The sequence below is a fragment of the Lagopus leucura genome, unplaced genomic scaffold, assembly GCF_019238085.1.
Source record: "Lagopus leucura isolate 7727_CA_CO unplaced genomic scaffold, USGS_WTPT01 Super-Scaffold_100015, whole genome shotgun sequence".
In the NCBI taxonomy this organism is placed as follows: Eukaryota; Metazoa; Chordata; class Aves; order Galliformes; family Phasianidae; genus Lagopus; species Lagopus leucura.
The window spans coordinates 8,524,498-8,548,137 of NW_024962269.1; the positions used below are offsets into that span (position 1 = coordinate 8,524,498).

Here is a 23,640-nt window from a genome sequence, read left to right on the forward strand (position 1 = left end):
CCATGCCCAATTTGCTCTGACAGTTCTTACTCAAGCTGAAATAGGACCCGATAAGCAATCACAGGGCAAATCAGTGCTGGAATATGCTGGCAGAGTGCTAAGGAAGAAGTTTCCCACATAGCATTTGACTGTAAGGACACAGGAACGAAGTGAAGTTTGAGACGTGAATCTTGAGACTGCAAAGTGGCAGCTGCACACAACTGAGCAGCCTATAGATTTGAGAGCTCGAGAAGTAAACCGGCTGTGCATTGAAAGGTAGGCATTTGGAGGTGATAAATTTAGCCCTGACTCATCCAAAGGCAATTTTGACACTAGGGTGGACTAAATTACTTTTAGGAGTTGCATCATGTTTTTACCAGATCGTTTGTTTAGTTTAACCCATTCCTGTTCCTTTGGACAGACCTTAGACCTTTCTCACTTGAAATACCCACACAACAGCTTGTGTGTAATGCATACAGCACAGACACATTGTGGGCCACCATGTTTCTTCCTCTAAGAGATGGTCACGTAAAATGAATGTAAATTCATTTTATGCTGAATGTAAACATACAAAATGACATCTTAAGACTGGACTTCTGTTTTTCCTTATCTTAGTGTAAAAGAATCAGAGCCTTCACTTCTCAGAGCCAAAAATCCGTTCCAGAAGATGACTGAAAATTCCTTCACAGCTTTGCCCCACAAATTAAACGGTTCTTTCCTCTATCTGGTGCTAACTCCTCAGGTATTTACTGGGAGCATTCGTACGCCGCAGCAAATCCTCTTCCTGATGGACAGGGCCCATCTCCTGGGCCCCTGGGCTGTCCTCCTCTGCACCACTTGTGGTGAACGCCTCGTGGCGGGACGGAGCGGCGCGGAGCGGTGCGGGATGCCCGTACAAAGTTACGCTACACGCTACGCTACCAGCGCCGCGCCGCGCCGTGCCCGCGCAGCACGGGACGCTTCTCTCTCACCACCGACCGCTGTTTGAGCGCTCACCGGCTTCTGGGAGCGCGGTTCTCCTGTATCGAAACGTTTAAAATCTCGATGTCCTCGTTAGAAACCCAGCTAAATCTTAACGCAGATAGCAGAGATGTAGCTGCGTGCCTGACACGGACCTGCACCGGCCGGCCCTCAGCCCGGCTTCCCCTCGGTGCCGGCACTCAGCGTTCCCGCGCGCCGGGGCTCCGACGCCGCTACACCGCGGCCTCCCGCGCCGGCCCTTCCGACGGGGATCCCTCCGCCCAGCCGCCAGCGCCGGGGAACAACGGGCGGCTCCGGTTTCCGAGGCAGCGGGGCGGGAGGGGGCGGCCCGAGGTGCCGGGCGGTGGGCCGGGCGGCGGGCGCATGAGCGCGGCCCTCGGCGGGGCGGGAGGCGCTGAGGGGCGGCGGCGCGGACGATGCGCGGCTCTCGCTGAGCGGCCGCCGCCTCTCGCCGCGGGATGAGCGCCTCGGCGGCCACCGGCGTCTTCGTCCTCTCCCTCACCGCCATCCCCGTCACGTACCTCTTCAACTGCTTGGCGGCCGGCGGCAGGTGAGGCGGGCGGCGGAGGGCGGGAGGGGAAGCGGGAGGCTGAGATGAGGGGAGCCGAGGCGAGGGGCAGCCCGGAGGGTATTTTTAGCGGCGGCACAGGGAGAAAGGGCGGCTGCGGCCGCGGGAGAGAGCGGGCCGGGCCGGCGGAGCGAGGGCAAAGCGGGGGCAGAGGCGCCCCGGGAGCGATGCGAGCGGCCCCGCAGCACGGCGCCCCCTCGAGGGACGGCAGCGGGCGCAGCCCGGCATCCTGCTGAGCACACAGCCACGCGTGTTTTGCTACTTTGCTGCACTGCACGGATATCTGCCCCGTGTTTGTAAGGCTTTGCTGCCTCCGTTCCTTCCTCATTTGCCTCCTCCTTGCTCATAACCTAATTATTTCTCTTGGTTTCTCACTGCTGGAGAAGTGCTGACTTATGTGATACGGTGCCAATGTTTGTTTCAAATTGATAAACCACAGCGCAGAGTTGTTGTGGTAGTAGCGGCTGTAATGGCATGAAGTAATCCATCACTGGTGGAGCGGAGCGGCAGAAGACTGAAGCCATGAAGCAAGCCAGCAGGCTGGGAGCACCCACCACGGCTCAGGAAGCATCCGGGTGTATATTCCAAAATGGTTATCTTGCACTTCTTTTCAGTGATTTAAAATGAAGCTTCACTAAGGCTGAAGTCACCACAATCAGCACTGTTTGCTTATACACTGTTTTCTGGACACACATAGCGGCACTGTATATAATCACATGCCAAATATTTCTTAGCTGGTGCTTCTGGAGTTTACCTAACTTTTCTCTCTTTTTTATTTTTTTCTCCTCTGTGCACAAGCACAAAACTGAGGACTGAGAAGAGAGTCTTCACAGAATCAATTGCACATACAGGGATTTAAACCTCAAACACATTTTCTTAATGCACCTTTTCCTAGGGTTTCTGCTGAAGATTTTGGTCCTCCTTTCTACAAACAACTCACACAGCAGCATTAGAGCCCCCAGTATCTCAGAGGAAAGCTCTGCCCTGCAGAGCCCACCTGTGTTACTGCCAAAGAGCTGATTCCTGCATTCCTGCATCACCTCAAGCAGTGCTGCTTTATGGGGACTGAGGGCTCTTCCGTAGCACTTCCAAAACTGGAAATTAGATCCATCACAGGTGCTCCACACTGCTGCTCTTAGCCTGCAAAACGAATGTGCTTTACTTGTAAATACGTAGTTTCTAGGTTAGGTAAATGATTGCTGAGGTCAGACTTAATGTCCTTAATGATCCTATTTTTGGCCTTGAAATCCCTGCATTCATGACTTTCATGTCTCATTGGCCTTTGCATTTTCCATCATTTCTATTTATTTTTGCAGACAGCAGTATGGAAACTGATTTTAGTCAGACAAATCTTGACTACTGGACATTTTGTTTATCTATCTATTTTTGTATATTCTTTTTTTAGATAATCACATGTAAAAAGACAGGCCCATAAATCATGCAAAACTACAAAATGAACCCTATGACAGTCTATGAAATGGACTTTTAGAACAATCTTTTCTGTATTAAAAACAATTACTTTAAGAGTATGTACATGTGAGAGTGGGCCTGTCATTTGAGAACAGCTGATAAAAAAAACTAAATAAATGTAATTCTGCCCCTTTTCCTGTTTTTCTTTTAACCCCCACTTCTCTTTTACAGTTCCTGGTCAATTGTTGCAGTTGGATTACTGGTTCTGGTTTTTATTGCTTTGTTGGCTCGTGTTCTTGTCAAAAGAAAACCACCAAAAGATCCGCTGTTTTATGGTATGTCCTGTTAACATGGGAGCTAAATTCAGAACGTATCGATTTTTGTGAAGGATAATATATAGTGATTGTTTCAGCTTTAGAATTTAACCGTGGCTTCAGAACTCATTCTATACATTTCTATTTTTACACTTTGCCATCAAAGCATGGAGATATCGATTACTTTCTGAAAGGAAACCTTACTTTTAGATTACCTTGGAGCAAAAACACTGCAGCTGTGTCTTTGGCTGGCCCATTTTTTTCTAAGCTGAAAATTTTGCAACATTGGACTGTAGGTGAAGCAGCACATAAACTTCGTGTATTTATCCTCTGTCTTCCTCCTTATTACAACTTGTAGGCATCTGTCCTGCAGTGTTTTGAGGTTGAGAACTCTCAATTCCCACAGATGTCAAAGGAAATAAAAAGCCTAACATAAGTAAGTTTTCTGTCTCAGATGAGCAACTCTGAATGCCACTCGGCCTTGCTGGATAGGTCTCCCATGGACTGCAGGGGCTAATGCTAATGTGCTAATGGCATTCTCCTTCAAAAATGGCAAGTTACATTTTCTTTTTTTTTTTTTTTTGTCCTATCCCTTTTCAGGAGGTAGCGACAATCAAGGTCACTTTATGACTAAGATCTTTGAAAGCATACTTGGCCTTCTGGAAATGCTGATTTTTCCACGGAGATTCATGGGGGCTGTGCCTACAGCTCCATGAGATTTCACATTCTTTTGAAAAACCTTCTAAGAACTTCCTGAGTTACTAACTATTGAAAAACTATGTGAAACTATGTGAAAAATGACGTGAAATTGTCACATCATATGTATGTTAAATATCTGTGACTCAAAATAGACATGTATAGTTCAGTAGATCTCTGCTTGACTGTGTTTATTAGATTGTGAGGTGACTGCATGATTTCAAGTCTTTATACATTTCTAAATTTTATTTTTATTTATTTATTTTTAATTTATTTTCTTCTGTCTTCTTACAGTTTATGCTGTATTTGCCTTTACCAGTGTAGTGAATCTAATAATTGGGCTGGAACAAGATGGAATTATTGATGGATTCATGACTCATTACTTGAGAGAGGTAAAGGACTGCTTGGCTTACAAATATAAATAATATCTTCACTGTGAATAACTTGTTCCAGTATTTGCCACAGAAAAACAGCCTCTTACATGTTCAACAGGACCTTCTTAAATTTGGTCACTGACCTGTTTAATTGTTGTTATTGGCAAAACTGTCATTGACTTGAAATCACTGACTCATTTGGAAAATTAACATCCCTTTCAACTCCAACCTTATTTAATTAAAGTAATACTGTTCTGTATTAACTTGTATGGTCATTATATGGATGGAAAACAGTTGCTGAGAACCATAGTCAACACATGGGGTGGATGGGTGCTGCCATATCTAAACGTTTTACCAAGAAGGAAATAATACCATTCCTTTCCTTTTGCCCAGTTACTTTCATATGTGGAATTGAAGTAGAGTTAACAAAACGATGGTGCCAAACACCTACTCAGCAGAATCTGTTGGCTGCTGATTAGCAACATCCACCAAAAATAGCTCAGTAAGATCTTGCTCTCAAAGTCACTGAAGTCACTGAAAAGATTCCATGAGCTTTAATGTGGAACGAGTTGGGGCCTACAAAGTTACCTGTTATCATCATTAACACGTCCAGCACTGCTGTAGATCTCTAGGTTGACAGATGTATCTTTGTTACTTGTTAAATGTGTCTTCGTTTTGTTTCTTTTAACATTGAAATACGGCAATATAGCAGAGCAGTGATGATGATCACATGCAGGAGATTTCCCTTCATCTTGCACTCTGTTCTGTAACCATAGAACCAATTTCATTACACTTGATCCTTACTAAATCAGGTTTGTGCTTGGAAACATCTTTGTTAACAGTTGAAAAGTGTACTGCTGAACTGAATGATCATCAGTTACTTTTATCAAATCGTTTCCTGCTGTTCTTTATTAATTGATTATTCTTTCTTGAATCATTGCATGATTTTTAAAACAACTTTTCCCTAGGGTGAACCATATCTGAACACTGCGTATGGCCATGTGATCTGCTATTGGGATGGCTCTGCTCATTATCTGATGTATCTTTTGATGGTGGCAGCTATTGCTTGGGAGTAAGTCATTCTGATTTGTGTAATACTTTGCTTGCATTCTCATTTAACCCACGAAGGGCTTTCTTTTCTATGTAGCATTTAGATTGTTCTTTCAGGACTGTTTCATGTCATAGGCTAAAGCAACACTACTAAAACGTCATTACTTTCAGGAACTGTACCCTCTTCAAGTTGCCTTTTCTCTCAGCTTTGTAAGACCAACAAATCCATTGATCTGTGGTTTCTCTCCTTCACCCTGAGCACAGTCCATCTGTGTGCTTTATGCTAGTTAAAAGCAAAAGAACACACATTAAAACCATGAGATATCGTGCCCCCATTAGCATATTTACAGTTAGAGTACTGTATAGTTTAGCATTATGATGCACTCTCTCCATTTTGGAGAGAATCACTAGCTTAGCAGGCAGCAGCCCTTTCTACAAGTTCTTTTCTTTATTTCTGTTGAAGAAGGTTTGAGAAGATAAACTCTTGAATCCAGAGGCTAATGTACACACACTGGCAATAGGAGCAACACTGGAATTCAGTTAATTAATAAATAATTATTATTTTATCGTATTTGCACACATACGACATGCAAAATCACACAGTCAGCCTTCAGATGAGTGAAACATAGTGACAGACAACTAAGTATGAGCAGATCCTGTACTATTCATGCAATAGCCTGCTCAGACAGGAGTGTAGCATTCTTCTAAGTTCCCACCTCGAAACAAGAATCCAGTGCTGTCTTGTGGTGCAGATCTTAAATATTTGCTTACTAGGATACAACCACACCAATCATAACATTTGAAGATGATCTGGGGGTAGTGGATTTTTAGGGATAGTGCAAAAATGATGTTTTTGTATTTATACATTTTTTATTTTTTATTTTTAACAGACAAAGCTATAGAACCATTGGCCTTTATTGGTTGGGCTCCATTTTCATGAGCATCATTGTCTTTATGCCTGGAAACATTGTGGGTAAGGATGTAATTATTTAACTAAATTTCTCCTGTGAAACGTTTTCAAAATTCAGCAATAGGTTATTTCTGTTTTGCTGCAGTCTGAGTCTTAAATCTAAGTCTTCCAAGTCTTCCTGTTTATAATGAAATGAAAGACAAATTTTAGGACTATCAATAACAGAGACAGAATATTTCAAAATTTAAATATGAAATATGAAAAGAAATTGTTTTGATTCACATTCTCAAGGAAAAATAAAAGTATTGTATTTTGCTATGCCCATAAGATTTCATCCAAATTAGGTTTAATTTTAGCAGGGATACAGTACTTGTCTCCAAGTAAATAATATCAAACTTATTTTGCAGAGAATTACTAATTAATATTATGACTTTCAAGCAGCATTAGGGTCATCCAGATCACCTTTAACAAAATGAAATCTGGAAGTTATTCAATTTTCAAAATTGAACATTTTTTGATTAAGATAAATCATTGCATAACTGCTAGAGATTAGAATTGTAATTTAAGTATTCACATAATGTCTTTCTGGCGCATGGTGCCTTAAAGTGCCCCCACTTTCAGGATGTTGAAAAACCACAAAATACCAGATCTTAAAAAATAGGTAAATTTCTTTTTTTTTTCCTTTTTTTTTTCCTTCTCCAAAGCATAGTCTCTATTTGAAAGTAAGTTCCTCTAGGAGAGTTCACAGCCCTCCATTCCTGTAGGATTACCTAGCACAGAGTCACTGATGTGGTTTCTTGTCCTCTCCAAAAAAGGACAGTTTCTCTCATTTCTGACATGCCTTCCTGGCTGATAGGTTCAGTCTCACTGTGCCTGGCACTGTTGAGTACCAGATTTTCAAGATCTGCTTTGCTTTCACAGCAGCTTCCAGTGTTTTATGTCTACACTACCATAGCTGCTTCCGGTTTGATATTAGATATGTAGTATTCAGCACAGCTTACAGATTTTTCAAGTACCTTATGATCATTTTGTTCTAACAGGAAAATACGGAACAAAAGTGTGTCCTGCTTTTTTCTTGAGCGTACCATATATTTGCCTTCCCATATGGGCTGGGTTCCGAATTTATAATCAACCTTCAGCAACTCCTGATACTCCAGTCAAGGTAATATTATTGTATTTAAGCGTTGGTTACTGTTAGAAAAACTCAAATATGCCCATTGTCTGTATGGAGTTTTCCAGGCCCCTCTGTGGCAGAGGAATGCTTTATAATTGTTCACTGTTACGACAGTTGCTGCCAGGCTGTGTAGACACTGTAAATATACCTGTACTACAAGAACATATCATTAAGGTGGGATAAAGGAATAGCAAAATTCTCTCATATTTAAAGCAAAGGACTCATTTTTAAAGGTAATGTTGTTACTTCCCTCTATTTATTCAGCTTTTGACTGTTTCAATTCCACAACTGATGGAAACATTAAAATATACCAATGTCATAAGGTGCCACAAAATCCTTAGAGACCTTCTACAGAAAAATATTCTTCTGTAGAAGACTTACAGACTTTATGTAATTTAAACATTTCCTTCCTTTTTGTGCATGTGTGTGTGTGTATTATGCAATATTAGATTGTAGAGGTAATATTAATTGTTCAATTATTACTCACTAATTGTTTCTACACTTTACGTTTTCAAAGAAGATTGTAAAAATCATCTTTACTTACAAGCTGGTTAGGCTGTTGCCATTGAATTTAATAGCTGGTCTGTAATAATATAACTGAGCAATAAAAAAATGGAATAATGGCTTATGCACTGTCTTACTAAAAACATACAAAATAAAACAACCCTGTAATACAATGCACTGAACAGATATTTAACTCTTTGTTGCCATTTGCAAGCCAGTTTATTGCCACAGCAATAAATATAATGTAAATATAATACAATGTAATATATTGTAATACAACCAAGTAATATTTTTGCATCTCAAGAGCTCTCAAGTCCCTGTCAGCTTCCTTCTATAGCTGAAAACAAAGACACAGATGAAAAGAATTACTATTCCATAGCTAATAGGAGCACATTCTAGGGAGTAGAATAACAGCAGATGACGCACTGAAAAACATTCCAGAAATGTATGGAAGAGAACATTCAGCCATCCATCCACACATGACGAATCTTAGGTGAGGAAGAGGAGCGTAGACAGACTTTCATATCTCCTGAAGTTTGAAGATAAGCTCTGGGCTGTGCCTTGCTTTTGGGGCACATCCTTCTTAAAGGTAAAAATCAGGGAAAGTATATGTGCCAAAATCCCTTCTACTCTCCCGTATGATCTTGCAGGAAACCACGTCCCATATTGTGGAAGTCTGAGCTGATTGACTTAAACTTGTCAGTAATTATCAACCAGAAGCTTATCTGTTAGAAGAAGTTAAGTGCAGTTAAATGTAGCGTTGACTTTTGTTGAATGTATTAGTGAGAACATTCTTGGCATGAAGAATTGGTGAAGGTTTCGGTCTGTTTTCCCAGCAAAGAAAACACTGCAGAAATTGCTGTAGTAGTAAATATGTGATGGGTTGTTTATTTGCTGAAACATAGCCACGTCTCCAGTGCTCACAAGGAGTTCAACCACTTACTTAGATTTGGTACTGGTACATATGCCAGGGAAACTCACTTTCTAAATTTTCTTTCAAAAAGAGACCGAATTAGAAGCCTGTGAGCTGAAAGTTTGATGGTGCACTTGTAAGTGAATCCTTTCTTGGGAAGCTGAACTTCCTTTCCTTAGAAGACCATAAAGAAAAAAAAAGTCTTCATTCCTTTCACCGGGCCATCAAGCCTTGCCCAGCCACTTCGTTTTCAGAACTTGTTTTCTGTTCACAGCTATTTTATCCTCTGTATCCAAGGATTACAACTGGAAATTTGTATCTCGGTCCATTAACAGTATAATTTAAAATACCTTCAAGCCATAACAAAATTGCTATTATTTTAATAAAACTTTCTCAGCTCTAAAGTGAGTATTGTTTCCAGGAAATAATTGTGTATAATGCTACTGCTGATCAGTTTAAATAATCATTGTAAATCCTGGAAATAGGATCTTTCAAAAGATCAATTACAATTAGCTGAAAGATTGAACAGCTTCAGCTATCATGCAGTCAGTATAGGTTTAGATAGAAACTTTAATAATGACTTTAAGTGTGATAGAGCAAAAATGGAGAAGAACTTACATGGAAGCAACAGATGCAATTCTGGGGCCAAAATACTCATTGCTATAAGGCTAGGATAAACCATTAAGTTAAACAAATGAATTAATAAATAAAACCCAAACAAAAGCAAAGCAACAAAACTCAAGGAGATAATAAAATCTTGGGTGTTTTTTAATAGAAGAGGTGCATAGGAAAGGAGAAGAATTATGCCCTCACTTAGAATCAAAGCAAACTGTGCCACGCTTTTTTACAAAGCCCAGCAGGTTATCTCTAAGTGTATCAGCTCAGGGAACAGGTTAATGTAATTTAAAATTCATTTACAAAATTAAAACACATAAAGTCAGATTTGTACATGAATTCTGGAGGGACTGACTTCTACAGACAGCTCATAAGATTATTCCTGTTCCTTAAATCTGAGCATGCAAGGAGCCCCTCAGAGGTTATGGAAAATTCCTTTTCCTGGACGCGAGAGAAAATGCTCCATGTGCCTGCACATTTCCTCACCACACAAAAGAAACAGCAGTGTTGGCAGGACCCGTGCAGAGGTCAGTTTTGTTTGCAGTAAGTAGGAGACCTGTAGCAGGTTATCTCTGCCAGGCCGCTGTGCTTAGCACCTCATTCATTTCAGCATGTGCTGATGTGACTCTTCTGTGTAAAAAGAAGCATAGGGCAAAGTTACTGTGCAGCTTAGCTCTGACAGTAAAGTGCATCTTTTCCCTTCTTAAGCTTTTCATTTCTATTTTGCTTAGTGTAGACATAGAGAAAAAAGGTGCATTCATTTCTGCACCTTGGCCATTTCACAAACTAGTACTGTACCAAAATTTGTTGTAGTTTTGTGATCACAGTGAATATATACATTCAGTAACGTACCTTTTGACATGAGGGAGTGATGCATATAAATATATATGGAAATGTGTGTATGCTTCATACTTAGACTAAGTGGAACGTCCATGTAGTAGTTTATATCCGATGATGATTTAACTCGACAGCCCTGGGAAGTCTTTGTCTCTCTCTCGAATAAATGTTAGAATATACATACATTATTTGCATGTATTTAAGTGCAGCAACATTTATAAAAGTTCTTCAAATACTGCAAAGCAACAGGTTTTTTTTTTTCCTGAAAATGATTAAAAAATAAAATAAAATAAATAGGCCGTCCCTTTCTTAGAGCTTGAGTATCAAATGGCCTTATTTTTGTTAAACTACAGGGCAGATCTTACAGTCCTTGCCCAGGAACTGAGCTTGCAAATTAGTTCTCCTTCTTTAGGGCTTTTATTGTAATCTCGAGTGCTTTTAACTGTGCCTCTACATCCTAATTATTGTTTTGTGCTTTTGGAGACAATTCCACAAGTATAAGACAGGAAGGAGATCAGATTTTTCTTTTTGCTGTGTGCATGCCAACACATGGCAAATAAAAAGGAAGAGGAAATGACTAACACATATAAATGGGGAAGTTCTCCCCCTGAACTACAAAGATACTCTGATGTGCTTACCATGTTGTCCGTCAGTACGCAGTGCTGAAACTGTACCCAGAATGATTTCCATGAGTCTAATATGTTCTACCAAGTAGGCCAAGCAGTCACTCTTGTTCCTCCATGTCATCATCCTGGTTAGATTTCCAAACAGCTTTTGGTAACACAGAGCCATCAGCTCTTACAGGCACACATGGTGGGCTATAGGGGATCCTGCTCTGAAGCTATTTCTGCATTACGTATCTGGATATAGTATTTGTTCACTGATCTCAGCAGAGACCACAGAAATGTTTTTCTTTTATCCATGTTCCTTTAATTTCAGTAGCGTCACAGGCTGCTGAAAATAAGCATTCACTGTCACTGATGAGATGAGCTCTCATTTTGCTGTCCCTCCAAACAGTCCTTAGATTCAGTTTCAAATGTTTGAGATAATAAACCAACGCTTCTAAAGCTTTTCTACATTTAAATTAAAAATAGATGCAACTTTAAAGGAAGTTTGTAATACTGCTTTAAAGACTGATGTGAGTTCAGGGTTAAAGTACCATTATTTAAGTTGCTTTGAAAGTTAACTAATCCATATTCAAATGGCTTCAGTTGGATCCATCCATTTCTAGAGTTTATTCAGACTAGTTTTCCTGACTGCATGCTGTCAAGTCCAAGATCTCCTTTTCAGATGCAGAAATCTTTCAGTCCCTGAAATTAGTGGAAAAATAAGGTAACAACTGTGAACTGCTTCTATCACAATGTTTCGCTGCTGGAACCTTCTTGTAGTGAATGATCTGGAGCTAATTACATGTCAGGCAGAGCTGGGATGTATTAAATGCGTTCTGCATTGCAGGTGGTTCAGGAAGTTCAGAGGAAAGGACTCTTAAGGCGACCAATGGATTTAATGTTAGCTGCGTATCTCGTTCTGGCAGCAGGGTTTTGCATATTCAGGGGCATGGTAAGTTGAAGATATTTCAATATTACAGCCTTTCCTTTTCAGTCAAAATGTTAAACTTGTTTTTCTAAATGAGATATTTTTGCAACTGTGTGGAAAAAACGTGTACATTTCAGTCAAGGAAAATTCCTTCATTATCAAGATTGGAATAGGCCTTAGATACATAAACTGAAATTTAGGATAATTATTGGTTCTTTGTTTCTCCATTTTACCACATGTAAAGTGTGTTTTTCAGAAGAAATTGCACACAATTTCGGGAGTACATAGCATCCCAGGTGCAGATCAATGGAACAAAATTGTTTTGAGTGATTTAGAGTTGCATTTATGTTCAAGAACATTGAGGTAAGCCAACTAAATTAAGTCTCTGTTTTTATAAACAGATACTTCATTGAAATTATATAGGAAACAAAATTAATTTATACTATGTTGGAGAGAAAAAAAACACACAAAAAACTCCCAAAACACTGAACCCCCAAACAAAAAAGAACTTATGCTGTTTCTACTTACCAAATATGATTTGGTCTCTGTGTTTGTTTTAAGCACACTTGATTGAATTAAAATTTCAGAGGGAATGAGTCAATGTTGAAAATGCTTGTTGAAGTAGATAAATTCAGTAGTAGGTCAATCCAGTTGTTAGTAAAGAAAACGCCTTCTGTCTTAAGCAGAAAGGAATTTGTGTATCATCCAGTCTCAAAGTTCAGATGTTTAAGCATCTTAGACCTACTGCAGATTGCCCTGCTGTAGTTCTGCTCCTCAATTACACTCATCTTCTGCTGTTTCTCCAAAAACTTGCCTCACAACCCCCCCCCTTTTTCCCCCTTTTTTTTCCCCCCCTTTAACTTGTTGCAGATCACTTCATTTCTTATGTACAACGCTACTTCAGAGCACTACTTGTGCTGGCTGATCTGCTATTTCACCTACAGTTTTGCTGTGGGAAGTATTCTCTCATGCTCTAGCATCTAACTTTAGTCTGTAGTCCCACTTCATTTCCTATGAGGAATAACTTGCTGATTTTTTATCTTTTCTTTATAGTACGTGGTCATTTCCATATAGTTTTACATAACCAAAACAGGAACAGCTTACTGGCCTTTCTTCTACATACAGAGATCCACCAAACATCTCCATGTACCCATGATTTTATGAAAGTGCTCAGAAATATAATATATTAGAACACACCCAGACCTTCTTGGATGCTCATATTGGAAAAGAACGGGGAGGAATATCCATTTCTTGTAAATCTTCCTATTTCTTGCCAAAGTCACACAACAAATACACATAATATTCGGTTGTGCAAAAGTCACGTTTAGCCCTGCTGGTAACTACGTGTTAATAATGCCTTGCTGCAAGTCTTACTGAGGCAGCTCTTGATAGAGATTGCTTACTCCTTTTAGAATAGTTATTTTTTTGTAGAAGGTGTTTTAAGGATCCTGTGAGAAGTCATTCCTTGTGGAACTGGATCTTGTTTATTGGGAGCTTTGTTCGCTCTACAGGAATGTAAAATCCACTTCTCTCTGCTACTCCCTTTAAAAATAATTATTATTGTTTTTAATTTACACTTGTCTTTGGAATCTGCATTGCTCTCCACTGCTACTTTGCCACATTGCAGATCTTTTCTTGGACTACACCTGTAGCTTGCTATCCTAAACTTGAGTGCATAACCGGAAGTTTCCTCACACTCCTTGAGCAATTTTCCATTCAAAAGCCCATTCACTGGGATTAAAGTCTGGCTGTCAGACCAAATCAATAATTGTTATATTTTTTACTAGCACAGCCAAGTGATTGAATTCTCTTCCAGCCGAAATTTTTCAAGTATGCTGTGAGCATTTCCTCAGCACCTCCCTGAGCAGCATGAGAGGAGACTGCATTTCAGGCTTTTTTTTGTTTCCCCTTTTTAAATTGATGATTAAAGGAATCACCTTTGGAACAGATGCTAAGCAAGTCTCATAGGAAGCAGTACTTCAGCCCACTCCTAGAGCCTTAGGGCTGGTAACAGGTTTAGAGAAAGTCCTTTGTTCACGGGAAGTTTTAAAAATTCTTCTTAGATTGCTCTGGATTGCCCTGCTGAACTCTGCCGGCTATATATTCAACTGCACGAGCCTTATATAAAAGATCCTGCTGCCTATCCTAAGCTTCAGGTAAAGCATTGACTGTGAAAGCATACAGTGTTACGAAGTGATTTGTTACCTGGCACAAAGATGACGCCACGGGTTACACAGATGACGAGATCAAGAAGGAAAGTATTTGTTTATGGCAAGTTAAACGGTATTTTGTATTTCCTACTAAACAGCCTTCCAGGATACCAGTTCTTCATTGTGATAAACTTAACCTTGATTCAGATCTGTTACCTGGAGTTACACATCCTAATTACTCAGGCTTTTTAAAATATATTTCATGAGATAGATCCGCGTGCTTTTTATAATCATTATTCTCTTAGATGGACAAAGCAGACCTTCAGTCTGGAATAACGGAGCAAAAAGAGGTGCAGAACTAGGTTCCTTAAGCTCATGTTGTGCTTCTGTCACCAATGACATGCTCCTTCAACCACGATGCCTCCTACCAAACCTATTTAAATGCACATTTGCTTCAGTTTTGTAATATTTGCAAAGTTGCCATTCTTTTGCAACCCTGTCTGCTGCTTATAAGGACAGGTCCTGAAGCGATAAGAAGACTCACCATTCAGACAGTGACCTATACTTTCTGGAAAAAGGGGTATTCAGTATATTCAATACATTTCACATTTCAATATATTTCACACTCCAAAACAGAAAGCACTATGGAGCTTGAGAAATGGACTCTGAATAGCATCCAGTGGATGTACTGGATGGTGAGTTAGGCAAGCCATGCTTATTGGCATGGTCTCAGGATGGCAAGCAGTATGATGAGAGAAAACATGTCCTGGGATAAAGAGGATTTGGATCAGGCAAAGAGACAACAGCCATTGATACTGGTTGGGGCCTGGGGGTGTATGGATCCAGTCAACAGCATCCTCTTTTCTCAAAGAGATTTTAGATACAAAGTTCTGAATAATCTCAATTCTACAGTCAACAGCTGGCTAACTTTTAATGCACCTCCCTCATATTGCAAAGGAACTAATATTTGTGTTTAAAATGCAGATGCTGGCATATATGTTCTACTCCGTGCCATACTACGTGATTGCTTTGTATGGCCTACTGGTGCCTGGTTGTTCCTGGATGCCTGATTTAACCCTTATACATGCTGGAGGACTAGCTCAGGTATTTCTCCATAAAATATTCACTCTTGAATTACTAGTTAATAAGTAGAGAACTATGGAATATGTAAGGAGAGCAGGGCTTGACCTTGCCATGTCGGTTTTATGCCATATTAACACAGATCATCTTTCGTATCTGTATAAAACTAACTTGAGGGAATGGAGACTCAAGCTTATTTTATATTTGACTGCTTTCTTGCCTTGGTAGACTTTTCTCTTTCTACTGAATCCTTCAATCGGGAAAATGCAAACCTTATTGAGCGCCATGCATTCTTTAGCTGAGACTATGAAAGAAACCTGTCCCGAAGTGCCAGCAGTGGGTCATGTGAAAAAACATACAGCTCCAACAAAACAGTAACAATGTTCCCATAATATGTATTGCCAGATCAGTGGTTTGAAAAGCACAAGTGGAACAAGGAGCTACTAGTCACAGTGAACAGACAGTGACATTAAGACACACTCCTGTTGCCAAAGGCATGCTACTGATCATACTGAACTCATTGTTTGGGTTCTCTTAAACAGCTCTTAGTGCTGGTAGCTGTAAGACTGACCAAAAGAAAAAGAAACTGACAAGCAGTAATAAACTACCTATCATGCCATACAGATAAACATTCACAGCTGAGACAATGACAAATAATTTGTACTGTATGCAGGAAATGTATTCTGAGTATCCAGACAACACAGGAAAATATGCACTCAGTGCTTTAACAATAATGAAAACATTGAGACACAGCAGTAAGGGTAAATCAAGTACCGTTATTAGACAAACACAAACCAACACTTTGTTCCCTGTTGCAGAGATAACATTCATGGGTATGAACTGCAGTCCAGCTTAACTGCCCACTCAGGATGGAGGGAGTGACAGCTTACTTTTCATTTGTCAGCTGGAATCACAGAGAATGACTTTTTTATCCAACAATTTATAGATGATCTTGAATCACCAAATTGTATCAAAACAGAATCTGACCAACATATTATCCAAAAGATATAAAAAAATATACAACTGTGTTTGGCACAATCTAACCTAAAGAAAGCACAAGCTAGCTAAGGTAAGCAAGGCAGCATTGGGAACATTTCTCTACTGACAGATTGCTCAGGTTTCATGAATTCCCCAAGCTGGCAGGTTAAGAACTGCTTCTTCAATGATTATTGAGCCCTTTGTGAAATAAACCAGAAGTCAAAGTATGCTGACTGTCACAAACCTACCTACAAACTCAGACCCTCAGACTGGAGGGGATCTGGTTTTGTTTTTTAAAAGAAATCTTTCTGAAGTGGTATTTTTTACTCAGAATTTCCCATTTTAATCTTTGAAGCTTGTGCTATGTACAAAACTTTGTGGGTTGACAAAATCTAATTGATAAAGGGAACATTTCCTTTGGGATATTAGTTTTTTTTTTGTACTTCTAACTGCAATGCACAGCAGAATGAACTTCAGTCATCACACAACAGAAAAAGATTTACTTGATTTGACTTTGTGAACTTTGAGCAACTGAGGAAGAAAAATGTGACATAATGGACCAAAGGCACCTTTCCAGAGGGTTTTTTTGTTACTCGGAGGGATACAACACATTTTTGGGTTTGCCTTAGGTTAAAAAAACTTGCAACTGATGATCAAAATGCAGTACTGAATTGGATTTTGCCTTCAGTTATGAGCAAAGGTCCAAAAAAGGTAAACAACTAGTGATAGAAATGGGGCACTGACCCCAGGAACGAACACTGCTCCTACAGATGTCAGATGTCGGCATCTCAGTTGTTTTTATTCCTATCATTAGGAAATATATACTTTTTGCAAAAAAAAAACAAGTCTCAAAATGCCACCTGATGCATCCAAACGAAGACCCTCTCAAAGTGCCTGCCCTTTCACACACAAAAATAACCATTCCTCTCTGTATTTATTACTTCAGAATTACACATCGCTCTCAGTTAAATGGTTGTTCCTGACATTCAGACTTCAAGAACAGGTTGTAACTCTTAAACATTCTGAAGTTGAAGGAAGAGCTCTTTAAATGTCAAAGCACCAAAGTACCAGAACTTTGATTATTACAGTTTGCATACTCTCCATGAACTTGAAAAAAGTTGGTGTTCACCTATGCAAGTGAGCTACATGTGAAGCAATTTAAGAGCCATACCCCTGCTGCCCACAACCAGTGGGTACCAACTGTCTCACCAGTTTTTTGCAGCCTATTTCTCTATACTGTCCAAAATATAGAAAGTTTTTCTTTACTCCTCCATAGATCTGCTCTCCTCAATTCTGCAGTTTTTGGTGGCTTCTTTCTGCAGTGTCTCAGATCTGCAGGAGAACTAAAGCAAAGGAACATATTTTTCTAGGTTACTCTCTCCCCATTCCATTTGATGACTTTCCTTAGGTACATAAGATCTGATCCAATCCCTTCCAAAATCAGTTATAATTTTTTTATTTGATTTTAATCTGTATTAGAAGGAACCTTTCTCCAGGCTCTTTTCCCCTGGCTGGAGGACTTTCTTGTCTGCAGGGTAACAAAACCCAACTACAGTAATGCTACAGACAAAAAATATTGTAAAGAACCCAAACTACTTCATACTGACAAGGAGACTAATGTGTAGCAGGAAATGTAAATTACAGCTGTCACACTGAGCAGTGCCAAACCCAGCACCAGTCTTCTTCCAGTGATTGTGGAATGGCCCCGCCAGCACACTGTCAAGGCTCTGAGTTTAACAAAGGCCACATGTTTATTAAACAGAAGAGGCTACCTGAGAAGTTAACCTGTAGCACATTATCTGGTTGATTTCTCAGCCAAGTTCTGATTCTCAAAATTCTCCACTTGAAGGTTCAGTGCAGAAAGCACCAAGGATTGGTTTATTCACTGGGAGGATATGATCACAGCAGACTCAAGGTTGCCCTCACTTACTGAAATACCAGCCTAGTGCACAACTGGCACAGTGATCTGGAATGACTAACAGCTCTTACCTTTCTAAAGAACATGGATTGGGCACTTGAAGTCAGAGCACAATTAGGCTACTGGCAAATGAGAAACCTGCTTTAAAACACTCTCTTTCCTCCTCCCACCAAGACTAAAAACCCAAACCAACCAGAAAAACAGAAGCTGAGTACAGTCATGGAAAGATAGAAGATTAAAAGCCTAACACAGTCTACATGAAGGTAAATCAAACTTGAAAAAAAAAATTGACTTTAACAGACTTCAATGGCTTCCTTGGTAATGCAAAGAAAAAAGCATTACACAGACAAAACAAGTCTAATAAATAATAATTATATAGTGCATTCACTAGCTAGTGAAAATCTTCATGGGTTACAGAGAGAAAAAAAAAAGCAGACAAATGTTTCAATTTTCTATAACAGTGAAAGCTCACCAATGTGCTCCAGCTCTTGTAAGAGACACAAATCACACAGTAAGGCTAAGATGTTCTAAGGCATCCTAGGGGTTTGAGGAGTTACAGCTCCTTCCGCCAAGTTTGTGAACTCACTGTTACACATAGCTTGGCCACTTCTGGAGACAGGAGACCCTTGCAAGAGGCACACAGCTTAACGTCTTGTTCCCCCTAAGCAGTTCTGAGATGCCCTGGAAGGCTTTGGGTGAACGTTGGACAGCACCAAACCTCCTACACAAAGCCCGATGGTCGTGATTGCATATTTTCTTTGCAAACCATTACCTTGTATAATGAATGGTATTTGCTCCTGATTCTTCACTGCCTGCAGAAAGGTTCCCAATGTGAGGAGAGGCAGCAGGTATCTGAGCACATGCACACAGGTGCCAAAGGCAGCTCCCATCTGAGACAGCTGAGAGCAAACGGGCAGCAAGAGGTGACTGAATTATCCAGCTGACAGAAACAAGCTGCTGATAGTGTGCCCCTCAACATCTGTTTACTGTGTAAAAGTTATTTACAGAAACATACTAGGCAGCACTCTGCTGAAGTGTGCACTTGATTTCTTTGCCCTATTTCTTGCCTCTGGTTTGCTAGATCAGTGCTCCCTCTTACGTGGAGGTGGTTATAATCTCCTGAAATCCAGGTTTCTTTTCTGTTTTGATGTACGTTCTCAGTCCAACCCTTTGCCAGAGAGATGTGTATTAAAGCACCTGCACTGTTTCACTTCCTGCTTTGCTAACAACCATGGACAGAATCAGTCCTTCGTGAGTCCAAAACAACTCCTGCTGAAGCCCAGGTAGAGGTGCCATTTGGCCATTGTGTACTCCTCTGCACTACTAAAATCCTGCTGTCCCTTTCTCCCGCTCTGCTTAAGATTAAATTGATGTTCATCTCCTCAGATCTCACTCACTACAAAGTAATTAAATAAATAAGATTGGACACACGATAGTTAACATGAACTTCAAGCTGTTGCTTGAAATAGCAGGTAACAGATGGAGACAAAAGACAGTAACTACTCTGACACTTCTATCTTTAAGTGTTTGTTTATGCTAAAAATATGCTCCAGCTCAACAAGCTTGCCTTTGCTTATAACCTTCCGTGTGAATTGAACCTATGCTTCAGAACTGCCCCCAGACCCAAGGCCAACTTTACCAATATTTTCTGAAATCATCAGGAGTTCTGGGGTTTGAATCTATAAGATTAAATTAAAAACAAGCAAAAAACAACAAAAACCGAAACAAAAAACAACGGAACAGAAACTAACACGGCTTCCAGATTTTATTCTCTGACTTTATTTAGAATGTCTGACTGCTGATTGCTGATGCCAAACACGATGGTAGGTGGCTGCAGGTCCCACCCCCGCCTCTGGGCTGAGACCCAGCGCAGCACCGGGCAGCGATGCACAGCTTGGTGGCTGTTTGCCTGGGGAAGGATTACAGAGCCTGGTGCATGAATAATCATCCATAACTGAGGGTGAAATCCTATACCTAATGTAAACATCAGTGCTGTGTCCAAAAAATCACCCCCTGCCATGACACTGATAGCTCCCTTTCTTCTCTATACTGAGTTATGAATGACCTTAGTTCAGAGTGAATTTCCTCTCACTGCCATACAAACATATGAAGGATAATTGAGGAATAAAATGTCACAGGAGATGCATACTTGTATGTGGAATATGCTGTCCAAACATTTCCAAAATGTTCATAAACTTTACCTTCTTTTTTTCTTTTTTTCCCCAATATGCACATTATATACACACCACAGGCTCAGTTTTCCCATATTGGTGCTTCTCTTCATGCCCGAACTCCTTACATCTACAGAGTCCCTGAAGAAGCAAAACAGTTTTTTCTGATATTGAACATAATGTATGGGATTCTTCCCCAGCTGCTGGCTTACAGGTGTGTCCACAAGCCCGAGTTTTTTATGAAGGCGAAAGAAGAAGAAAAAACAGAATAGCACAACTGTTTTCAGCTCCTCTTTTTGGCTGTGTATGTAATTGGGTTTGGATGTAATGGAACTTGCTCGGACGGAACCCAAATGAGGTGTGCCAGATTGCACAGCTGTGTGGAGATGCATGGCCTTGTTTGTTCACCTGACTCAAAAAGGGAAAATAAAGATAACTGCTTTCAGTATCACTTCTCAACATTTTGACTCCAAGCACAGTTCGTACTTCATATATGGTTCATTTTTAAAATATTGCATGGAATTAAATAGTAACAGTGGCAGTGTTCTGCCTCCACACACTGAAGAACATCAGTTAGCAATCCCTATACAAACTTACTACAGAATGTGAAGGTCAAGATTTTCAAGTGTCAGAAATTAACATACATAACTCTGTAACATGCACATGTTTTATTTGTCAAAAAGTAATGTCTCGTGGGTCAGCCTTGTTAAAAACCTCAAGAAATCTTTCAAGAAGCAATCCACTGTGATGGTATGACTCCATTTATGCTATGCAAGTCGTATAGTTTTCTTAATACTTTCAAGGATTCACTTCTGCAAGGACTACTCATCTGCTTGAAGTTAAGCATGTGCTCACTTGTGTTTCTGAGCTGGACATGGAGTGCTCCCTGCCTTGAGCAGCAGCCCTTCCACATTAACATGCATTTTCCAAGAGGAGGGTTCTGCTGAAGCGTTACCCTGTGCAGCTCCTTTTGCTGACGTTGTTAGGCCATAAACAAGTAGCAGCATATACAGAGACCTTGCTTGGTCTGTTTAGGTTTCCGCTTGCAATCGCTACTGATATTTATACTTCAAGCAGGATATTTAGTGCCTTTCTTGCAGATGAAATTAGCTGATACATTTTAACTGCACACACTTTATTTTGGGGATGTTGAATTTTGGGTGTTTTGACTTGGAGAATTTCAGTTTTCTTTTTGAACCTGATCAGTAACAGGAAAGCATCAGCTCATGCGCATGCATGTTGCACTCTACACAAGGGGACTTTCAGAGCAGCAAGAAAGTCATGCGTTCACGCTCCGCAGTGAAACACTGAGGCGTGGTTCGTAGCAGCGCTCAGAAGACAGAACCCATGGTTTCATACCTCCGACCACAGGGCAGGCCCAAAAACCACAGCACATCTTTGTCAGTGCTTCTCGGTAAAAGGGAACTTAAGCAATGGTTTCCTTCAAGCACCCAACCTCCCTGGTGCGGAATCCTTCCACGTGCGCTCGAATCTGGGACAGCTCCAACCCCGTCCTCCCAAGAAAACAAGCCCTGAGCTGTTGGGCTGCAACAACACGATGTCTCACAGACATTTGCACCTCTGATGTCACTTCTAATGTTTTTAAAGAAACTTTGAATACATTCAAGGTGAATTTAATAACCTCCTGTTATCCAGAAAAGGCAAAGTACAGAAAAAATAAAGATCTCACCTGCACTTGTATCTATTATGGTCAACTCATGTTAACAGAATGTTTTGCTTTAATACTTGACTTACATTAATACCTCACATTATTACACGTATGAAGCCAAATATGACGCTAACTTAGTTGCTTACAACCTCAAACCTTACTCCCAATACACATTCCAATAAATTTATTCTGTAAAAACAATACATTTTTTTGTTTTCTTTTTGTTTCGTTTTTTGTTTTTTTGTTGTGTTTTTTTTTTTTTTTTTTTTTAGTTTTTTACAGTAAACTCGTCAACTACAAACCTTGAATACGCAAAAGATGTTCCAAGGACAAGCATAACAAGGATTGATAAAACCAGACTAAATATGTTTTCACAATAAAAGCTGGCATAAAAATAAATAAAAATCTCTATTATCACAATAGCAACAATAATGTACACAGAATAATGGATTTGGAATGCTTACTTACTAGTCTAGTTCTATTTCCAAAAGGAAAAAAAAGCCAGAATGACAGCATCCTTTTTAAGCCTTTCATTCATTAAAATCGATGTTTTCTTTTGGTTTCCCATAGGGTTCTATATCACAGTAAGCTTAAAAGTGGAAAGCATCCAAATGAATGATCTCAAATTGTGTTGGCATTGGAAAAAATCCTTGTATTAATCTAAAGAAACACAAAAAGACTTTCACTAACTTCACATATAGGAACTAAGTCAGATAGTGTACATTACATCATGATTTTGAGAAGTATTAAGAGTATAACTAGCTAGGTACTTCTAGGAAGGAAAGGTATTGTATTACATTATTGAACTTGGTGGTGATCTCAACGCAAAAAGATTTTTTCTTTCATGTTGTAAACTGATCAAAACCCAAGAAAGCATGGCCATAGGGAAATTTAAACTAATGTCTGTGGGTGGAAAATACTGTAGCGTTGTATGGAAGGGACTCTTTGCCAAGATTTCCTTGTGTTTAAAAAAAATGCTGATATAGAATGATATAATCTGGAGTTACACCTTTTCTGTTTAGAAAAGGGATCTAAAACATGTTCAAGTATGCGGCATCTTCATAAACCTCAGCCACTGGGAAAGGGCAACTTCATGCAACCAAATAATATGAAAATCGAAACGCAACCCTTAGAAAAAAGGGTAAAATGTCATTTCTGCAAACACAACAGATAGGAATGTGAATAATGTGCATACAAACTGGGATGCTGTTGATGATACTAATGAACAGATGTGATGACTCATATCAAATCCAAGAATATTAGACAACCAAACATGTAACCTTCTTGTGTTTTCCCTTAATATTCAGCAGTCATTATGTTGGTTAAGTCTGAAAGAGAGAAAGAGAAAGAAAAAAAAAATCACATTTCATGTACAAAAAAGCTTGCTCTAACAAACCTGATATAATTAATGCCTTATTGCTACATTTCAGCTGCCGGCACAAACAGCTGCTTGGTCTCTTCAAATGAAATTTTTGGCTATTTTTTTTTTCCTGGAGAAAACCGCATATGTTTCATCAACTCAACAGACCACCACAAAACACTGAAGAGCACAGTTCAAACATTCGGGGCTTTATTCAAATGAGCAACTCAAGCCGCATGTGTAACGAGCTGTTTTTCTTCTTCCCCAATCCCTTAATGGCGTCTTGCAGTACACACAGCCAGATGTTGCCTTGTTCCAGCAGCCCGGGTCACTGATGGCCTCGTGCAGGAGCTGAGGGCTGCTGTACTCCTGCATGCTCTGTGGTGAGGATGCTCTTTGGCTCAAACAAATGAACACTTCACAGGCACAAAGAAAGATAAACACTTCTCATAG

At 39.9% G+C, this 23,640-nt stretch overlaps 2 protein-coding genes across 7 annotated transcripts in view; one reads left to right on the forward strand and one right to left on the reverse strand.

Annotated features, from left to right (window-relative positions):
* The first annotated feature begins 1,385 nt into the window (after positions 1-1,385).
* TM6SF1 (transmembrane 6 superfamily member 1) lies at positions 1,386-22,028 on the forward strand. 6 transcript variants are annotated; one of them, XM_042875690.1, is made up of 10 exons: positions 1,386-1,510; positions 3,170-3,273; positions 4,243-4,340; positions 5,291-5,394; positions 6,263-6,345; positions 7,323-7,444; positions 11,781-11,885; positions 13,925-14,017; positions 14,996-15,115; positions 20,239-22,028. In XM_042875690.1, the coding sequence occupies exons 1-10, from the start codon at positions 1,419-1,421 to the stop codon at positions 20,428-20,430; spliced, it is 1,113 nt and encodes a 370-aa protein (XP_042731624.1). In that variant the 5' UTR covers positions 1,386-1,418; the 3' UTR covers positions 20,431-22,028. The 6 variants fall into 6 exon arrangements, with proteins under 6 accessions (XP_042731624.1, XP_042731625.1, XP_042731627.1 ...); XM_042875691.1 differs by lacking the exon at positions 20,239-22,028 and adding an exon at positions 19,149-20,216; XM_042875693.1 differs by lacking the exon at positions 20,239-22,028 and adding an exon at positions 18,162-18,259.
* Positions 19,739-23,640, reverse strand: part of HDGFL3 (HDGF like 3) — a 37,076-nt gene continuing 33,174 nt past the window's right edge. The window contains exon 6 of the mRNA XM_042875696.1: positions 19,739-23,155. Coding sequence (XP_042731630.1) covers positions 23,150-23,155 — 6 coding nt within the window. The 3' untranslated portion in view covers positions 19,739-23,149. The remainder of the gene's footprint in view (positions 23,156-23,640) is intronic.

Bases quoted from the DNA above. Each gene is read 5' to 3' on its own strand.
- TM6SF1 (XM_042875690.1), top strand. From the start codon at position 1,419: ATGAGCGCCTCGGCGGCCACCGGCGTCTTCGTCCTCTCCCTCACCGCC. The intron at 3,274-4,242 runs GTATGTCCTGTT...GTCTTCTTACAG, and splicing joins AAAAGATCCGCTGTTTTATG to TTTATGCTGTATTTGCCTTT. The intron at 15,116-20,238 runs GTATTTCTCCAT...TACACACCACAG, and splicing joins ATGCTGGAGGACTAGCTCAG to GCTCAGTTTTCCCATATTGG.